Raw genomic sequence first — 19,814 nt, forward strand, 5'->3', positions numbered from 1 at the left:
GGTCTATCTTATGATAGGCTGTATTTCACCATCCAGTAAGCAGGGACAATTGAGCTATCAGCAAAATTCTGTTCTAAAAGAAAGTTTGCCAAGAACATTATAGCTAACAGAGGATCTTATGAGCATTCAAACCGAATGTTAAAACTATAAACTGTCATATTTCCGGAGATGCAAAATAAATAATTGAAATTTTCTTTGAGAGAGAATATAAATAAAACATTATCTAGTAATCCTTTGATAATTCTAAATTCCTTAAGCTATTTATGATTTTTAAGAAATAAATACTTTTTTTATACGTATCTTGACAAATTCATTTTTTCAAATTAAATATTAAAATGAAAGAAGAATATGGCTACAATGGTGCTATTCGCTCATTCCAACCTCCTCAAGGTTGGTTTGCCCTAAAAATAAACGACTTAGAAAGTAAAAAAAAAAAAAAAAATGTGCCGCCATCATTCAATATTCAAAGACTTGACGGCAATTTACATCCATTCAGGGTTAAATTCTCTAATGATTGCTTCTTGTACTTCAAATAATCGAAATACTAATGAATTCTAGGAAACAGAATTAAAGGAAAATAAAATAAATAAATAATCTAGCATGAAGGGTCAATTAAAATTGTGAGAATCGACTAAGACTTAAAACTCCAGATTTTGTTTCTTTAAAAGGTGAATTTATGTTGCAAGAACATAATATTTCCTCTGAAACTTAAATTGCGGTAAATTTGAATTTTATACATTAGACAAAAATAATAATAAGATCGGTTGATTACGTCCAATTAAAGATTTCTTCCTAAGATTTATATTCTAATAAATTTCTGAGTAAGAATATGTAGTTGGTTACTAAGAACAGATAAATGAGCGATTTTAAAAGTTATTTCTTATCTGAAATTACAATTTTTAAAAATACAGTCATAAAATGAAGATATAACGAGAAATAAATAATTTGGAAGGGAGCTAGTGGTATTACCCTTGAAAGTGCAATATTACATCTTATAATATCGTGCAACTTATGCCATCTGTTGACTAACAATTGTATTTTCTCAAATGCAAAATTATTTTAGGTTAAAATATACAAATAAATATAAAAAGATGTCTAATTCTTCTTCTATTTGCAGAATTTGATCATTTTTATGATATTGCTATACAATTCATTAATTGTGAATCAGTTTATAATAACTGTAATGGCTATTAAGGAATTGTTATTTTATTAAAAAAGTAATAAACTGAAGAGTTTGCTGGTTGTTCTGTTCAATTAGGAGTTGCCAAATAATTTATATCAAAGGCTTTTAGGATTAAATTTTTAAAAAAAAATCCAAAAAATAACAGTAATATTTATTCAATTTGGTCAAAAGGAATCAAATTCAATCTTATTTGAGATAACTAAGTTTGGTAAAATTTATGATACTAGTAACATTGGAGAACGTTTACATTTTTTGACCATAATTTTGAACGGTTCCAAATTATCTAAAGTTATTTTTCTGGCTATGTTTGCAACTTCATATTTTACACAGAATTTGAATTGATAAAATAATTAATAATTCTCAAAAAAATAGGAAGATTTTAATTTTAATTTATTTGGTTCTAGTTGGTACAACAGTTTCGAGTTGTGCATCTCGACCCCACAGTTTTGCGTTTTTCGGTCACACATTTGTGTTTACCGAATAATTTCGATTTCTAATTTTTTAATAATTTTTTTTTTATTTATGAACGCAAAAACCTTGCTTTTCCAAAACTTGGTAGATTCCCACATACTTCTTGAGAACCCAACCTTTTAAAAAAGTAACTTGAAACATGAAACAGCTTAAAAAATTTTATCGGTTTAAAGTTAAAGCACTAATTCTTTCTTTTATCTTGTCTTCCATATTATTTTGTTAAGAAACTTCTTGTTTTATTTGCATTTCAATTCAATTGCTGACAGATACTAAGTCAGCCCTTTAAAAATCCTTTCAGATAAAGAGGCTGATTTATTTTATTTTGAAAATGCAATCCTCTCTTTTCTTCGAATTATTTAATCACTTTCACTTTCATAAGAAAGTATTGAATTGAAAAAATGCGAATTATTACACAGAATTATCTAGTAAACAAGTTTCTAAGCTACTAGAGCTGGAAAGGCGAGTCACAGTGCTTTAGTTACAAAAATGTCCACTAGATAGCATACGCATTCAGTTTTCTAATTACTATTGCTAACATTAAAACATAGGTACGTCCTTGTTTTTTTAATTCATTTGTTTACTTTTTGTGGATTTTGCGTTAAATAATTGTTATTTCTTCAAATTACTTATCTTATTTTTCTTGATAAACTTGGCTTTAAAAAATTTCTTACTTGTTAGCATTCTGCAAATTAGTTTTGTATTTCTTCCGTTTTGGTCACTACTTTAATTTCTTTTCGTTTCAACCAGCACAATATGTTCACCCAAATAAATGAACAAGTACCAACATAAACTACACGAGCCATTGGTGGCAACAATAGAAAATTTATAGCCTGTGCTGGTAGCCAAAATAAACAACTTGATTGAAATGTTGGTATAAATTTGTTTTGTAATTCAGCAAATATATCTTTTTTACCTTCCATTATGCTCATACCTGAAAAAAAATTGGTGCTTTTATTAGTGTTAACCTCGGAAAATTAGAGATAAGGATAAATAACAAGGTTATGAAATTAAACAACTGGGAAAGATATTTTTTATCTATTCCATCTAAATTATACCATGAGCAAAAAAAATTAAAATAATAGTTTATAAAGCTACTTACTGACATAGAACACGATCAATAATTGAGGTGTCAGTACAAATTGATCTAATAGCAGCTTCTTCGTAACTATTTTCAAGCTAGTTCCTGCAAAATTTCTGTCCAACCACCTGTACCTGGATATGCAAGTGTTAATGATTAGTTCATTTGGAAATTATTGCAGATTTTAGATTGCCTAATATTATAACCCAGAAGATGTTTTACTTCTAGATCTTAAAAATGTTTTTGTTTTAAACTACTTTATTTTGGTTTTATTATTATTTTTGAGTACCGTGAATAAAAATGAGATTAAACTCAGTTTTTTTTTTTTTGGTCTTGTTTTGCACATTATTTATTGTTTTCGAGAGCTGGAAACACAGTCTTAAACAAATTTATTTTTTTCTCTTTTGATATGAATTAAAATGGGGGTCATGTTGTGAGGGAATCCTTCTTAAATTTGGAGTCTGTCTTAGTAGGTTTTCTTACAGCAAAAATATATACACACTATTTCTTAGGGCCACAAATCGGCAAGAATAGATACTTGTACATCCGTTATTAACCACCAATTTGCAAACATTTTTTAGTTTGCAGCGGCTTAATGATGAAGGCGATTCACCGCTAGAGGAATACTTCTAATATCTACCACAAATAGGGAAATCAGAACCCTCCTGACAGATCCGGCGAAGGAAAATAATAATAATGATAATAAAAACTACTCAATTATGATAGACTTACCAAAAGTATAAAAGATTTGAATTAATTCCACATCCAATAACCGCATATCTAAGTAAACAGGCTTTGTCTATTGGCTCAGGTGGTATTTTGTTGCTCTGGAAGCAAACAGAAAATAGCATAAATCAATATTACAGTTCTGATTCATTGTAAATATGTATTCGGTTCTAGCAACGATTTTCACTCTTTTCTGGTCGCTTCAATGTAGTATCTCCAAAATCCCAACATCTCAGAAGTCTTCCTTATAAAGTTTCATTAAAATTTTCCAATAAAAGCGATAGTAAACGGGAATAAAATATAATTTAAAGAATCATTGAAGAGATTTCTGGTCAGTGGATTACTTCAATCTCAAAAGAAAAAAGTGAACACTTGAATTACTTTCTCTTACTGCCAACTGCGATTTTTTACGAGGGTCGTTTGAAAAGTCCGTGCAAAAATAAAAACTACTTAATTTTTTGGGGTAAACCTTTTTTATTTTTCAACATAGTCTCCTTTTAGGCTTATACACTTCGTCCAACGCTGCTCTAGTTTGTTGATCCCTTCCGAATAATAGGATTTGTCCAAGTCTGAAAAATAGCCATTCGTTTCTGCAATCACCTCCTCGTTTGAATAAAATCTTTTTCCCGCCAGCCATTTCTTCATATTGGGGAACAAATAGTAGTCCGAGGGAGCCAAGTCTGGAGAATAGGGGGGATGTGAAACGAGTTGGAACCCTATTTCCATTAATTTTGCGACCACAACTGCTGAGGTGTGAGCTGGTGCGTTGTCGTGATGGAAAAGGACTTTTTTGTGGGCCAATTGGGGGCGTTTTTCTTGCAGCTCGGTTTTCAAACGGACCAATAACGATGAATAATATGCACCTGTAATAGTTTTACCCTTTTCCAGATAGTCGATGAGGATTATTCCTTGCGAATCCCAAAAGACAGTCGCCATAATCTTTCCGGCCGAAGGAACGGTCTTCGCCTTTTTTGGCGCAGATTCCCCCTTGGTAACCCATTGTTTAGATTGTTCTTTGGTCTCAGAAGTGTAGTGATGTATCCATGTTTCATCCACAGTGACGAAACGACGCTTAAAGTCCTGCGGATTCTTCTGGAACAGCTGCAAACCGTCCTTGCAACACTTCACACGATTTCGTTTTTGGTCAAGCGTGAGCAATCGCGGCACCCATCTTGCGGATAGCTTTGTCATGTCCAAATGTTGATGCAAAATATTATGTACCCGTTCATTCGAGATGCCCACAGCACTAGCAATCTCACGCATCTTCACTCTTCTGTCATCCATCACCATATCATGGATTTTATCAATGATTTCTGGAGTAGTAACCTCAACAGGGCGTCCAGAACGTTCAGCGTCACTTGTGCCCATATGGCCACTCCGAAAATTTTGAAACCACTTATAAACTGTTCTAATCGAAGGTGCACAGTCACCATAATGTTTATCAAGCTTCTCTTTAGTCTCCTGAGGCGTTTTGGCTTTCATAAAGTAGTGTTTAATCAACACACGAAATTCTTTTTCGTCCATTTTTTGAAAATCACTCGACTTCCTCGATTCAAACGAATGCCAAACACAAAGAAATAGACCGATCTGGCTGAAACTTGGTGTGTGTTCTTCCAAGAGATGCTACTAACTAAACATAACCTCGATACGCGCCAGTGGTGCTATCTCTCTGACTTTGCACGGACTTTTCAAACGACCCTCGTAAGTGCTAATTGTACATTTTTTTCCAAATTTTTATTTTCAAAACCCTTATCATTTTTACAAAAGTTATCTAGTTTGTAAAACATTACGTCCATTATAACGATATGATCCTGTAGAGAAGCCAACCCGAACCCCTCTTCAAAATTGCTCTAAAATAATTTTTCATAAAAAACTTGTTTATAATTTATAAACTAAATTTTTGAGGAAATCTAAGAGAAAATCGCACAGTTTTTTTTAGTATTGAGAGAATTACAAGATGTAGGAAGCTGTGTAATGCGCTCACACCGGATGTCTTATTATTTCCTCTTACTAGTGGGCTAGAAGAAGTACTGTGGTCGTGCCAAATTTTCGCAATTTAATTTTCGAATTGTCCGTTTTGAGTACTGTCGGTAAGTTAGTGTTTTTTTGTGAACTTGTCTGTCTATATGTAAGTAAAATATCTGAACAAAGATAAAACTTTATAATGCAATCCATCTTCAGGAAGTGCCACCTTCAATTATTGGGTTTTTCACTTTTTTAGTGATTTTCCTAAAACTGAATGCATTAATTAAAACGTTGCATTCATGTTGGTCTACAGCTTTTGAGAATATTTTTCAAGGATAGTTCTATATAATGCACTCTAGAGAGTGTAGGGTGCACAATTTCCTGTCTAGAATAACATTTTAATACAATCTACCTTCATGTCTAAATTTTGGTCGAAAATTGTTCTCAAAATTTCTAACTTTGTATATAGATTATGAACACGTTGATCTGTAATTTTGGTTTTGAAACATTTTTCTAGAAAAATTCAAATTTAAGGAAGCTCTGAGAGTAGAGGTTGATGTTCAGCTTCCTTTTAATATCATTTCCGACAAATATAGGAGCTGGATAATGTTAATAAGAATTTCAAATAACTCAAAAAATAGGATTTTGATGAAAATATTTTTTAAATTTTTACAATAACTGTTAGTTACCATTCGCACAAATCAGAAAATAATATAAAGATAAACTTACAAAATATTTGCGGTTAACAACCTGTTGAGAGAATTCAGCTGTCACGTACATTCCTCCGTAGACTAAAGAATTGGCCAGCAGTGGGTATTTTTGAAAGATAGCTTTGATTTTGGACATTGCCATTTCCTGTAAGAGATAGAAAAAATACTTCGCTATTATTGCGATCCAGTAATTATGGAATTTGTTTCCTTTAACCTTTGTTTCGTTTAACACAATATTTTTGCTTTCTTATATTCGTTTATTTTATGTATATGTAATAAATCTGTACAATATACTGAAAAGGCGCTTTAGAGCAGAGCTTAACTTCATCCCTTCACGCATGAATAAGTTTCCTGAAAAATGTTCAAATTAAAAGTATCAAGCCAACATGATCGTAGGTGTTTGTATAGAAGTTCAAAGCGACACCTCGATCAGTCAATTTTTTTTCCATATTTAGAGATTAGGCATCATTTATAATTAATATTAGTAATTAAAACAAAAATGATGAGCCCATATATCAGACTGAAAATGGTATTTCAGAGACAAGTCTACGCCTACTTCTCCTCCAAACGACCCTTTATAAAGTTTCTCCTTAAAGAACATATTAAATAAAAACTATAGTAGTAATCGTCTACTTTATTCAGGCGGAGCTTAACGTCCAACTACCAATTAGGTGTCTAAATAAATATTGATACCCGAAATAAGTTGTTAATTTACCGCGTAATTGTAAGGTCGCAATGTTGCTGTATGCCTGCCCTGCATGGAGCCTAACTTGCAATACCAGAGTTGGGCAAAATTTTTAGTCGCGACTAATATTTTTAGTCGTGACTAAAAATGCGATTAAAAATTTAGTCGCGACTAATTAGTCATGACTAATTCAATCGTGGTCACATTTAATCATGATTAAAATTAGTCGTAAGCGCGACTAAATAAAATAATCATGATTAATATTAGTCGCGAATTAGTCGTGACTAATTTTTTCAATCACAAATCATTAGTCTTATTCATCGCCATGATTACTCTTACTGAAAGCATCGTTAGTCGTTAGTCGTAATCGGTCTGTGACTAATTTAGTCATGAGATTAGTCGTTAGTCGTGATTGAAGTTTTGCCCAACTCTGTGCAATACCAACTTAAAAAAGCTCCAAATTATACAGAAAAAATTCTTAAGACTGGCCACCGACTCACCCAGGTACACTTATATCGAGACTCTTCACACAAATACCGATTCTACTTACATTAAAGACATAATTAGAAATAGCCCACGCAGTTTTTTTCACTAAACTGCAAGACAGTGACATATGTACCTCTTTACAGACATTAACTTGAAATACAAACATAAAAGAGTTAAGCATATACTCAGTAAATAATTTAATTTAGGTTTTAGCATTTTTTTTTTTTTTTTTACATTGTAGAGGTTTTTTACAAACTTTTTCCTTTAAGTCAATTTTTACATCCTTTTCTAGGCTGTGTATATAAGCTAAAACTGTGTTGGAACTAGAATGCACTTTTGGTACACCTGTAAATATTTTTGTACTTACAGTGGAGTCTCGGTTATCCGTCATGACCGGGACCGGACACGTGACGGATAGTCGAATAGACGGATAACGGAAAAAAAACAGGAAAATTTCCATATTCTTTAGTTTAACGTGTATAAGACTTTGTATTAACTGGTATACATATTTTATACGTTTATACGCTTAAGCCTTAAAGGTCAGCTATCTTCCATTATTCAATTCATTCTATTGTGTATTAAAATTAATGAATACAATGTCTGCGACATCTAATCGGTTTTGTGGGCGGTTTTGTTTGTGGTTGATCTTTTTAGGAAAAAACCCACAAACTAAATGAATAAATAATTTTTTTTTAAGTTTTCTTTTTAAAATAATTTGTTGTTTTTTTTTTTTTAATTTTTAAATACTGAGGACAGTGAGGTTAATTGGAATAGACGGATAACCGAGACTACACTGTACTTTGTAAATAAATAAATTAATAAATAAAAAATAAAAATAAAAAAAATAAATATAAATAAAATAAATAAAAAAACTGTAGTACGTATTGTGTATTAGAAAAATTGGAAGAAATCGTTTCCTAAAACATCTCATAACAATGAAAAATCGATTCATCGAATCGGCACTGATTTTCTCGAAAAAAAAGAAAGCTCATGATCGATCGGTTACTATCTATGACTTCTAAATCATATAGAAATTGAACTTACCGCAATTTTTCGTATTTGAATTATGCTGAACACTTTAAAAAACGGACTGCTTTTCAGATCAATTTATAGAAACCACTTTTTCGTAAAAAGAAAAAAAAAAAATGAGGCACCTCAAAAAATTTGTTTTTCTTTGTGAAAACTCAAAAGAGAATTCCTTTATAATAATGGCAATACTTCCACTTATGACTGCTAAGAGAAATAAAAAGTAAATAAATATTTATTTAAAAAAAAGTTTGCAGATTCTATATTTAGTCTCACACGATTCATTTGTTGTTCAACAATTAACTGACAGAAACATCGCTATTATCCCCACTACAGTACGCTTGGCGTTGTCGTGCAAACTCGATAACAAAATTTGACTCGTCTACAATAACTTCCGCAGGCTCTTATTGTAAGAGAAACTTAAAATAACTGTAAAACTTATTTCTTTTTGGCCCAATCGCTAGTCCGATACAATATTGTTTGACACAAACATGAACAATGCGGTTACAATTATTATTGTAATTTCTGAATCACAGACAATATATTTAATGAGAATATTTTATCAGCCTAGGCAATGGTTAATTTCAAACAGCTCTCTTGGAAACAAATCGTTATCATAGAACGAGCAAGGTCGACTATAGATATTTCAAAATGCTAATGTCTGTGCATTTTTTTTTTGTTTCAGTGGCGATTACTAATTTCATCTCTTATTTTCGTAATGTTATGAAATTTGGAAAACAATATGGCGCGAACACTCCCACGACTATCTTAGTGTCGTGCATTTGACGTAATGCAATTTATTTCGAAAATTAAAATTTGTGCGAAAAAAAAGCAGAAAATATTAACTAAATTTATTTATTAAAGAGATTTTCAATGGCTCAAACATTTTTCTTTTGAAATTAGAGATCCTATTTACATATTCAACTTCATTTATACTACAGAACAAGTAACCTTTTGCTCGATTTTCGTTTTGAGTGACGCTAACTCTCCACAGAGGGACCCCCCTATACCAGGGGTCGGCAACCTATTTCAAGTAGAGAGCCATTTCTCCTTAAATAATTTTAATAAATCTTACCAAGAGCCACAAGGATGTTAGTGTAAACAGACTCTGTAGATCATTTGTATTCACAATTTATTATTTTATGATATTCAATAACATTTAAATGTTTTAAAACTGTTTCCGGTAGGACAGCTGTATAAGGGTTGATCGTCCAAAAATTGCACGAAAAAGCGTAACGTTGAAAAACACCCAACTTTGACAATTTTATATATCTATTTTCACATATTGCAAAGTAAATAAACGAATAAATAATAACTAAACCTGTATTTGAATGAAAATGGCGGCAGTCTTTTATAATAACGTACTGTATTTTATTATAATTCTATTCAATTTCAAACCTATCGCATTTAAAATTCTTTTTGGAAAAATATCTCTACTTTAATAAACGAAATTTTCATTTGTTTCAATAAAATTGAAATATACAATATATTTTGGGCAGGCTGAAGAGCCACAAAATTTGGATAAAAGAGCCGCATGCGGCTCGCGAGCCGCGGGTTGCCGACCCCTGCCCTATACCCAAAATATTGGACTGGTATTACTGATTACTCACACTTACTGCAGCTAGCACAATTATAAATGACTAAATTACTTGAAACTTTTAATTTCGACTTAAGTAAATGTATACCCTACACGGAATGGTAGACCAAAATACTGATCATTATTAAGGTAAACTACAGCCTGTTGCTCTGTAGTTCAAACAAACGGCCATGCTCACAAATAATTTTACACTTATAAAATAATTTGTCTGGAAACATCCTACAAATAAAATTTATATTATTAGTGTCATTAGCGGTTCGCATGACAACTATTGCATGAAAACGCACGCTCTACACGTTTGACAAGTCAAAGACCAAAACTTGAGTAAGTAGGAAATCGATTTGCACCCTTTCTTCTTCTTCCTCTTTGGCAATGATGTATCATCATCATACAACCCATAATTCACCCCCACATACTCTCCAGACTTCTTGCCAATGGATGATTACTTTTTTTTTAAGTAACCGGATAGCTTTCTTCATAGAAAGAATCTTCACTTACTAAGGATAAACAAAAACATTATCAATCGAAATTCTCCTTAAACTGTTGGGATATATCGATTCGTTTCTTGTCAGCAAACAATAAATCAAACGCGTATTAGTTGAGTTGCACAATTTCAATGCAAAACCCACTTTCCACCCAACCTAATGCATATAAATTTATGAAAATTGTGTCCTTGTAGGATTGCATAATGAACAATTTTAAAAGTTAGTCTTAACTTTTAAATCTATTCTCAGTTTACATTTGCTAGCAAAAGTGCAATATTTTTTTGTTTTTAATTTAGGGTGCGTCAATTCTGAGGTCATTTAGGCCTGCGCTTTTTTTTTTATGCACTGCCAGTCTTCAGAAAGTGTTCTCTCGTTATAATAAATAATTGATCTGGTTTTAATAATTTTTTAATAACAAGCAATTTCATTTTACATAGAATTATAAGCAACATTCATAGATGCGTTACATGATAGTATGGAATTATGGAAATTAAATAGTTGTTTTTTAAGATTTAAATTATTTTATGGTATTGAATATGGCATTGAATGCCATTTTTTAAATAATCTCGTAAAAAAAAGGTAAAATCTATTAGCGAAATGTTCTTACTTGAAATTTTACCAACACATTTAACTTACTTATTCTTGTTTAATGGTACGGCCATACTTTACATTGATGTCGCACATTAGAATTAGCCTACCCATTTATTCTTTTAAAAATTCCCCATAATCGAATATTCTGTGAAAAATGTTTTAAATAAAAGTAATAAAATAAAGTGCAGACCTAACCATATTCTCGAAACTAATAAACCTAACTTGAGTGTTCAAAGTTTACAGAAAATCGTTGGAGACGTTTTCGAGAATGTCTCGGAACAAGTGAAAAATCTACTTATTAAAGAGATTAGTGCTTTTGGTCGGGATATTTTCATCACTAAGTTACTTTCACCTCCCATTGATGCGTGTAAAGTAAAATGGAATGTAAAGTAATTGCCTACTTTTTCAGGCGTGGCTTAACGACCAACTACCAATTAGGTGTCGTGGGCGGAGGCGGAAGCTCATACTTTACTATAAACATTTTATTCTAACAAATGAAAATTAGAGATACCCGGGATCTCCCACTTACAAAGCCACGCTCTTGACCACTGAGAACAACACTCGCCCCGAAAAACGTAATATAAAGTTATAGCTTCCCATGATTATTTGAATGAGAGTATTTTCATACTGACCGTTTTTCGAACCATTCTAGGGCTCCTCAAAACCGATATTTTTTAATGAAAAATCGAGATCAAAAATTTAACTCGATTCTAATGGTTTCTTTACTTAGTAAAACCGAGTAAGAAGAGCGAGAAGGTTTGTTCATAAGTGGGTTTGATTACATCAGATTCCGTAAGAGTTGGCCACTTCAGTTGACCCTCTATTCTCTCCTTTTTATAACTAATAACTATAAAAAAAACTACACATTGTAAAAAAAAACTATTCAAATTAATTGTTGTTAAAAATTAAAATTTGATTTATCAATTCCTTTATCTACTTCCGTCAAATCTAGAACGGAACGTGGTACATATCTTTTGTTCAATTATATCATTAAAAAAAGAAAAACTATCTTGTTGCATCATCTACAACTAACTACCTGGCACTATGATAGAAGAGGAGATGTGAAATAATATCTTCACATTAACTCGCAACTAAACACTAGAGCCAAAGACGCTTTGATAAGTCCTAGAATGTGAAACCAAGCCTGAAGTATTTGGTTATACATCTCCTTGTAGTTCATTGAACCCTTATCGGGAATCACAAGGCGAACGAGAGTAGTGAGTAGCTGGGCAAAACTCAGCAGTACTGAGTGTTCGGATATTGATAAACCAGTTGCGTAGTTCCAAAAGGGGTTCTGGAGCTGTAGCTGAAGGCTTCTTCTTAGGGTTCTAAGCCTAAAGCGAGCAGCATATCAATTTGAAAGTCATATTATACCCAGGGGAAAATGAAAATTTGGCGTGAACTAGGTTAGTTAGGTATCTGAGTTGTGCATGTAATTTAACATAGATCTAATAAACTAACCTAGCTCAATTTCATTGGACCTTATTTCAAATTACGGTTTCATGTTAAGGCGAAGCAGTGTTTCATTTAACACTCAGCACAGAATTAAGATTGAGATGCTCTAGGATTTGTACGTGATTAGTACACCCGTCATAGTTTGATTAATCAGTTTGTTGAAGAGAATTCGACTTTAATTGTGTTTCTGTCACTAACTACATTTGTTTAAAAGCCTGAAACCGGTCTGAGACACAAAAAAACGTGCTATGACGGATAAAATTAGCAATATTATCCAGCAATGTAAACCTAATCACATATTCTAGGATCAGTATCGGAGTATAGAGTAAGCATATCAGGTAAGGCTGCCGCTAATAGCACAGCATCCCTCTTGGCAGAACCCAACGGTATCTTGACCATTTTAAGTTGAACACAATTACATTTACAAAGGCATAAAAAGGGAGTGGGCAAAATTACTTTGTCTGAAAAGCTGCATTAAGAAAAAAAAACACCTTTGGTAAATCAAAATTTTGTAATGAAGTGCCGCTTTAGAATTGGAAATCTTTTTATAGACCTTCGGCTTAGTTGTGTGCCAAGGTACGCACAGGTATCGAAGAGGGCCCTTAGGACAGTATTGGCCTTGCCTCCTTCTGTTGAATCATGCATAGAACTGTTGGCGAGGCGTTAGGAGATGGTTCTACTCCTTACAAGGGGAAGTGTAGGAGACACGGACATTCTAATTGCTTAAAATCCTGGGGTGGACTCTCACATGACTTGCTCTTAGAGTGCTAACATATTTCCTGAGCTGATTCAATACTTATCAACAATATATCTTTCGCAAAAACCATTCATTACAACAAAATATAACTTTCAAATTTAAAGTAACCTAAAATTGTCTTCAAAGTTGCTTTCAACAATATATTTAACCCCCACTTTAATAGTACTCTAGATATAGGACCGTACATTATAGGAAAATTACATTTTAGGAGGAAATCGGCACTGTTCCTCTGTCAGAGGAACCCTCAATCGAAATTTCCGGAAAAATGTTTTTAATAACTATTAGTCGTGGATTTATATGTTTTTCAATAACTGTACTGAGTTTAAATAAAATGTTTAAAAAATCTATCGAAATAGTGGCAATTCTGCTAACCGATTTTTCTTTAAATGTGGAAATTACTTCCAAAACTTATCCTTTTTATTATTATTATATAGGTGGCAATACATGTTTTTGTGCGGTAGATAAGGATCGCATAAAAAAGACTGCACAAAAACAGGTTAGACTATATTCAATAAAAAGACACTAAGAAGAAAGACTATTCCCTGTTTCTTCCAGAAGTACCATTTATTGAATATTACTGAAAAATGATTTTAATTAAACGTTATAGTTAGGCGATACGGTAGCCGAGCGGTTAGAGGCGGGACCTACGAAGCTAATATGTATTGTGGTGCTGGGTTCGATTCCCGTTCTTAGGCCTTGGATTTTATTTAATGGTTAATAAAACAAATTTACAGTAAAGTATGTTTGCTAGTCGCCTCCGTCCACGACATATAATTGTGGTAGTTGGACGTTAAGCCCAAAGCCTGAAAAAAATAGGCGATTACTACTACTTACTTAAACGTTATAGTTCTTTTAACTATAAAATTAGTACACAAAATATAAAGGAAAATCGAAGGAGCTGTTTTTGAGAAAATATTTAAAACAATGGAAAAACTATTCTGTAATGTTTTTCCGTTCAATGAATTTTCTTCACATTCGAAATTTCATCAACATATTTAATTGTTTTTAATGATATGACCGTATATTACATAGAAATCCTGTAAGAGTTGCTATTAAGGATATAAGAGTTACAAGAGGAGGTAATTACGTAATTTTGGGAAAATTAAAACTTACCGCTTTTTGAATGCGTAAAAAAACAAAATATAAACATTAATTTCATGAGATTTTTCGTTCATTTAGCTAATGTTTTCATACACGAACACAGACGCATGTTTGTTGTTTTCAATTTGTTTTGTACCCAAGATAAATTCCAGAAAAGTAAATAAACCCAAGGTAAATAAATTTTCTGGTGCGATTACAATTTTTTTTTAGCTATAAATAGGAGAGCAGAATATTTTTTTGCCTTAGGAACTAAATTTTTCTTCGAAATTCGACTTAGACGCTTACTGGAATTTTCCGTGTATATAAAAGTGATGAATTTAGAAAAAAAAAAAAAAAATAAATAAATAAATAAAAATTGTGTAGTACTTTGAGATCGACAATAATAGAAAATAGAAATAGTAAAAATTAATTTTTACTTATACATATAAATTACTTACTCTTATATTTGTGAAATAGCCGATTCACTAAAAGAAATAGAAAAAAATTATACAACGCACTAGCTGTTAAAATAGCAATATCACTTCGGCACTTAACTAACAGTAATTTGTCGTTTAAAAACTCGGCCGGAACATCTAGTTGTCGAGTGTGTGGATATGTGAGTATGATTGAGTTAAGAGTGTGTATGTGATGGAATAGTCTATTGGTCGCCGGTAGTGTAGAGGGTATACGACACTTTAAAGCCAGTTTTTCTCTTCTAGTTAGTTCGGTAAGAATGCTGATACTAACTTCAACCTATTGGTAAAAAAAACTGGGTCTTACGTAACATTGTAACGTTTTGAAGTTCAAAGTAAATATTAATTCCTTTACTGTTTGAGGGTATTATTGTTAGTTTTATTCAAGTAGATTGGATTTTTTTTTTTTAATGTAAGGCGCTTCATGATTAGATAATTAAACGTAAAGATTGTTGTTAATTAATGCATAATTAAGGGGGAAAGATATTTTTTGCAAAATTATCATTTAGAAATTGGCTCTTGAGGTTTCAATTTAAAACGATGGTTGTTAGACATTTAAAGATTTAATCGTAATTTTAAATATTACAAATTTGAACCAAATTTTTTAATATTTAGTTGAAGAGTAATGCCTCGACATGTCCGATTTCATAACTGTAATGCTATCTAGTAGTAACTATTTGAACTAACATTTGGAATTTTTAATAAGATTGTCTAATCTTACCCTCTACAACAGGGATGGCGAATCTTTTTAAGACGTGGGTCAAATTTTGTTCATTTTTTTTGTACTATTTCTTGGGTCAATAATGCTTATTTGCACAATAGTTAAGCTTAAAAATTTTAAAGAGAATATTTTCAAAACTAAACATCTTGAAAATTCAGTTGGCTTGACGGGTAAAACGGGACGAAACAAGTGCTATGCTTCCATAGACTTCTCTCTTTTTACAAACATAACTGGACAAAACCTTACAAAAGCGTGTTTTATCTGAAGAAAAATCTAAATATGGTTATTTGCTTTGGGTTGACGTTTTTTTAAACAAACAAAATATGAGTAAAATTATACATTTTATTTGATATTTAGTTAAACACTTGCTTTATTTCAAATACTACAAAAGCATTTGTCGTCATTTGCGTTTTAGAACTGTAATGATCAAACTAAAGGTTATAGATAGCATTTAAATTGCTTTTGTGTCAATGCGTGATTGAAAAAAATACAGATAGAATATAAATTATCCACACAATTAGAAAATCTAAATCAACCCGCGCAAAACCAACAAATGGTTGCCTAGCAATTGTGGGTCAGTGAAAAAGCTTGCGCGGATCAGTGTCTGACCCGTGGGTCATAGGTTCGCCATCACTGCTCTACAACGAATTTGAGAGTCAGTTGAATTTTCGAATTGTGCTTTCAATTTAAAGTAATACACCAATATAAATGAATTGTACAAAAGCGTGATGGAGTCCTCAGTGTTGAATAATTATATTGTAATGACCAATGGACATGTAGTTGGAAAATTATAATTCTAAATTTAATACATAAATTATACATATTTTTTTCGAATAAATTCCAAAACTCTCAGCATATTTTAATCACTCTTCGAATTCTATCAATGTTTTTCATTTTCAAAGGTGGTAAATTATTCAGAATAGTACACTTATCCTAAAGAAAGCTAATATCAATAGTAGTCTCCTGAGAACCCCACTGAAGGCCAATCTCGGGAAAAATGTGCAAATTACAGTATTAAGTGAGGAATTTTGTACAAAAATTTTCGGTAAATACTTAATTTTTTATAAGTTTGACGTGATTGTAGATCTTTTTCTGGGAATGGTGTCCCTACAGATCACGTAAGCTGTTGTAGATTCTTATAAATAAGACTCGTTGAGTCAATATAGAAGTAACATAAGGCAATTCTCACTCTATATTTGATGTACACAATATACAAAAATTAGATAATTCAGATTAATCTATTCTTACAAAGTTCATACATAATAATGATGTTACACCTAATGAATGTAGTTTCAGATAAACATTTCACACGTTTGTTTTCTATGCAAATTGTTTTTTGCAATTCCCACGATGTTCTTGTACCGGAAATTAAATAAATTGAAAAGAAGATGAGATTTTTATAAACTTCTCTATTATTTAAATTTAAAAAGAAAGAAAGAAGGTTAACAATAAGAGCTATTGCTTTGTATTCTTTTCATATCAAGGAGTTATTACAACGTCAATAAACTGTCACCTAATTAGAGTGCATGTTCAGCGATATTATTCCTTACATGAGATTTGTCTTCAGAATAACTAGAAAGAAGAGGACAATGAAATTGTACAGTAATTATAAAGTAATCCTTAGTTTTCTCATCAAAAAAGTAAGGGTTATGTTCTTAGTTGTCTGTCTACCCTAGTCAGTGGTGCTGTCTAGTGGCGTTTTGAGGAAATACTGCATACAACGTTTGTTACATAAGTTATCGAAAAGGTTCATTGAAATTTTATCTGTGAATTTGATTTTAATAATTTTGTTTATCAAATGTACACATTATCATTCTAAAAACTGGTCGACACTCATTTTGATGTCTCATTTTAATATATATATATATATAAATATAATTTAATTTATTTAATATTTTTCCAGAAAAATTTCATACAAGTTGCACTTTAAGGGAAAAGGGGTGCAGCCTTGTCTCTAAATTGTCATTTCAATGTAATAGACGGTCTCATCACCTGAATGATATTATTTGAAATTTAATAAGCAAGAAAAATTCAAAATTTTGAAGAAAATCGGTAAATATAAAGTGCCCCTGAGTTTTTTTTCACTTTGATAGCCAGTTTTTATAAAAATGGTTCCATTCGAAGTTCATATTTACCTTTCCAAGCAATTATTACTTATCTAGTCAGTTACCAAGAGGTGTTGTTTCAACTTAACACACTTAAGACTATCAGTTTGCTTTGCAATTTGCTATCAATTCTAATTTTCAAGAAAACTTATTTAGGTAAATAGCTATTAGAGAAAGTCGAGAGAGGATTAACACCAGATTTTTTTAAAACAAATTTAAGTAAATTCGTCCTTCTCTTGTAAAATGTACATTAAGTAGTTTCTAGATCGGAATAAGTAATTCTACAAAGAAACATGCTAATTTCATCACAATTTAGGTTGCTTCACCTCTAAAGTATTTATTAGGAATTCCAAGTCTGAAAAACTTTTAATTTTATGTCGATCAGAACTGTAGTAGAAATAAGTCGTGTGAGTGTGTTCACTACCGATGGCGTCCATTGGATTTCTCTCTGCACCTTAATGGTTAATTCTCCTTTCATTTTTCCAATTGTACGTAATTTTTTTTATTTAGCAAGCTCTATAATTTAATATTAGCATCTCATAAAACACTAGATTTTATTTGTTTTAATCAGAAATACCTTAAATTTGAATAAAATCAATAAAATTAAAAATAGTATATGGCTAAAGATAACTATATAACCCAGACAAAATTTCCAATGGTTGTACTCGCTTCGGCGGTACATATACTAAAATTGGAACGATACAGAGAAGATTAGCATGGCCCCTGCGCAAGGATGACACGCAAAATCGTGAAGCGTTCCACATTTTTTTTGTCCGCTTAGGTCTATATTTTACTTTAAAATTAATTAAATTTAAGAAATATTTTTTTTAAATAAGAAAAAATATAAAAAAGAAAGTTTTAGGTAGGCAGGGTGGGGTGGAACTACAAACTTGTCCAACATCGTAGGTTCGAATAGAGGTCTGAATAGTTTTTTTTTTTTTTTTTTTTAAATAAAAATAGATATTTTTTATTTCATTATGATTAATATTATTGTTGTTATAGATATTCTACGATGAAATGTTTTATTTTAAAATATAATTAGCATCAATTTCAAATATTCGTGGTTAAGTATCTATCCTAATCCTGGTTTTAAATGAAATCTCTGTTTTTAATTGATTCTCTTGTTGAAAACAAAGATTACGCACTGAACTCGCACTAACTTCTCTCACAGCCACTTTTAAAGTTTTAAATCATTTATTTTAAACTTGGAGTGTTTACTAAAATTTTTAGCTTCAATTTATTCAGTAATTTAATAATAATAAAATATAGGGACGTACATTGTGCTGAAATAATAAAAGTAATCATCAATGAATTGCCCGTTTCGTCAAATTTGAATTTTCTTGGGTAAACATTTAAAATAAAAGTTGCAATATGCAAGGATGCAATTAGTTTGCAATTTTTTTTTAGAAATCCTGGAGTTATTTTCGAGAAAAAAAAAATAATAAACAAAACGGAGACATTCAGTCTTGGCATTTTCTTGAAACTCTTAATTTTAACAGCTCATTTAATTCACGTTATCGTACCAACTTAAGTGAGTGGTAAGACCGTACAGAACACTAAAATAACGCTTTAGAGGGAATTTTACCGCTTCCTTTCTCTGAACTATCTTTAATAGAATTTTCTCGGGTAAATTATGTAGAGAGAAATTTTTTGTTCTACATGTAGGCAATCATCAAGTATAATTGTAGAGGCCATTTTAGAAAAAAATATATAAAACACTGAAAAATCGATACTAGTGGTATTTCCGGCTTACATTGTTTTGACTAAAACCTTTTTTCTCTCAATATTTGGTGGCAGTGAAACATCGAATTAGAATTGTTCGTTTTTATATATATATCTCTTTAACAAAAACTTACAGTTTAAAATGTTAAGTATAAGGGTTGATTAAACGCCAAAAGGTACACAAATATATATGTATTTAATTTGATATTTAAGTTACACGTACACCTTGACAATTTTTAAAACCTGTTCTCAATAAATAATATAGCGGATATCTCCGGTGAATTTGAAACAATAAATTACACGATTGCAATGTTTTCCCTTGATAAGTGTAACAGAAATTTCAAACTAAAAAGTAGGTCAGCGATAAGTTTATATTTATAAATATTTTTTTTAATTATGTCGAAAACAATTAGTGTCTTTTGTTCGCTGCACACAGTAGGCACATATTGTACGTCATCTAGGCTAAAATTATCTGGCACCAAGCGCTGTGTAACTAAT

General features: G+C 31.4%; 1 protein-coding gene and 1 non-coding gene across 3 annotated transcripts; one reads left to right on the forward strand and one right to left on the reverse strand.

The window, feature by feature from the left end:
* Positions 1-1,627: 1,627 nt before the first annotated feature.
* On the reverse strand, positions 1,628-14,942 carry LOC141462316 (mpv17-like protein). Of its 2 annotated transcripts, none has more exons than XM_074144068.1 (5): positions 14,754-14,942; positions 6,153-6,278; positions 3,465-3,559; positions 2,754-2,866; positions 1,628-2,585 (listed from the first exon to the last, which is right to left on the reverse strand). In XM_074144068.1, the coding sequence occupies exons 2-5, from the start codon at positions 6,273-6,275 to the stop codon at positions 2,344-2,346; spliced, it is 573 nt and encodes a 190-aa protein (XP_074000169.1). In that variant the 5' UTR covers positions 6,276-6,278; positions 14,754-14,942; the 3' UTR covers positions 1,628-2,343. The 2 variants fall into 2 exon arrangements, with proteins under 2 accessions (XP_074000169.1, XP_074000178.1); XM_074144077.1 differs by lacking the exon at positions 14,754-14,942 and adding an exon at positions 8,349-8,488.
* Positions 14,943-18,255: 3,313 nt separating this feature from the next.
* On the forward strand, positions 18,256-18,362 carry LOC141446349 (U6 spliceosomal RNA). The gene has a single exon (XR_012453653.1). It is a non-coding gene; the product is annotated as a U6 spliceosomal RNA (small nuclear RNA).
* Positions 18,363-19,814: the final 1,452 nt, after the last annotated feature.

The sequence above is a fragment of the Rhodnius prolixus genome, unplaced genomic scaffold (assembly GCF_049639745.1).
Source record: "Rhodnius prolixus isolate KJV_2025 unplaced genomic scaffold, Rpr scaffold_1, whole genome shotgun sequence".
NCBI lineage: Eukaryota > Metazoa > Arthropoda > Insecta > Hemiptera > Reduviidae > Rhodnius > Rhodnius prolixus.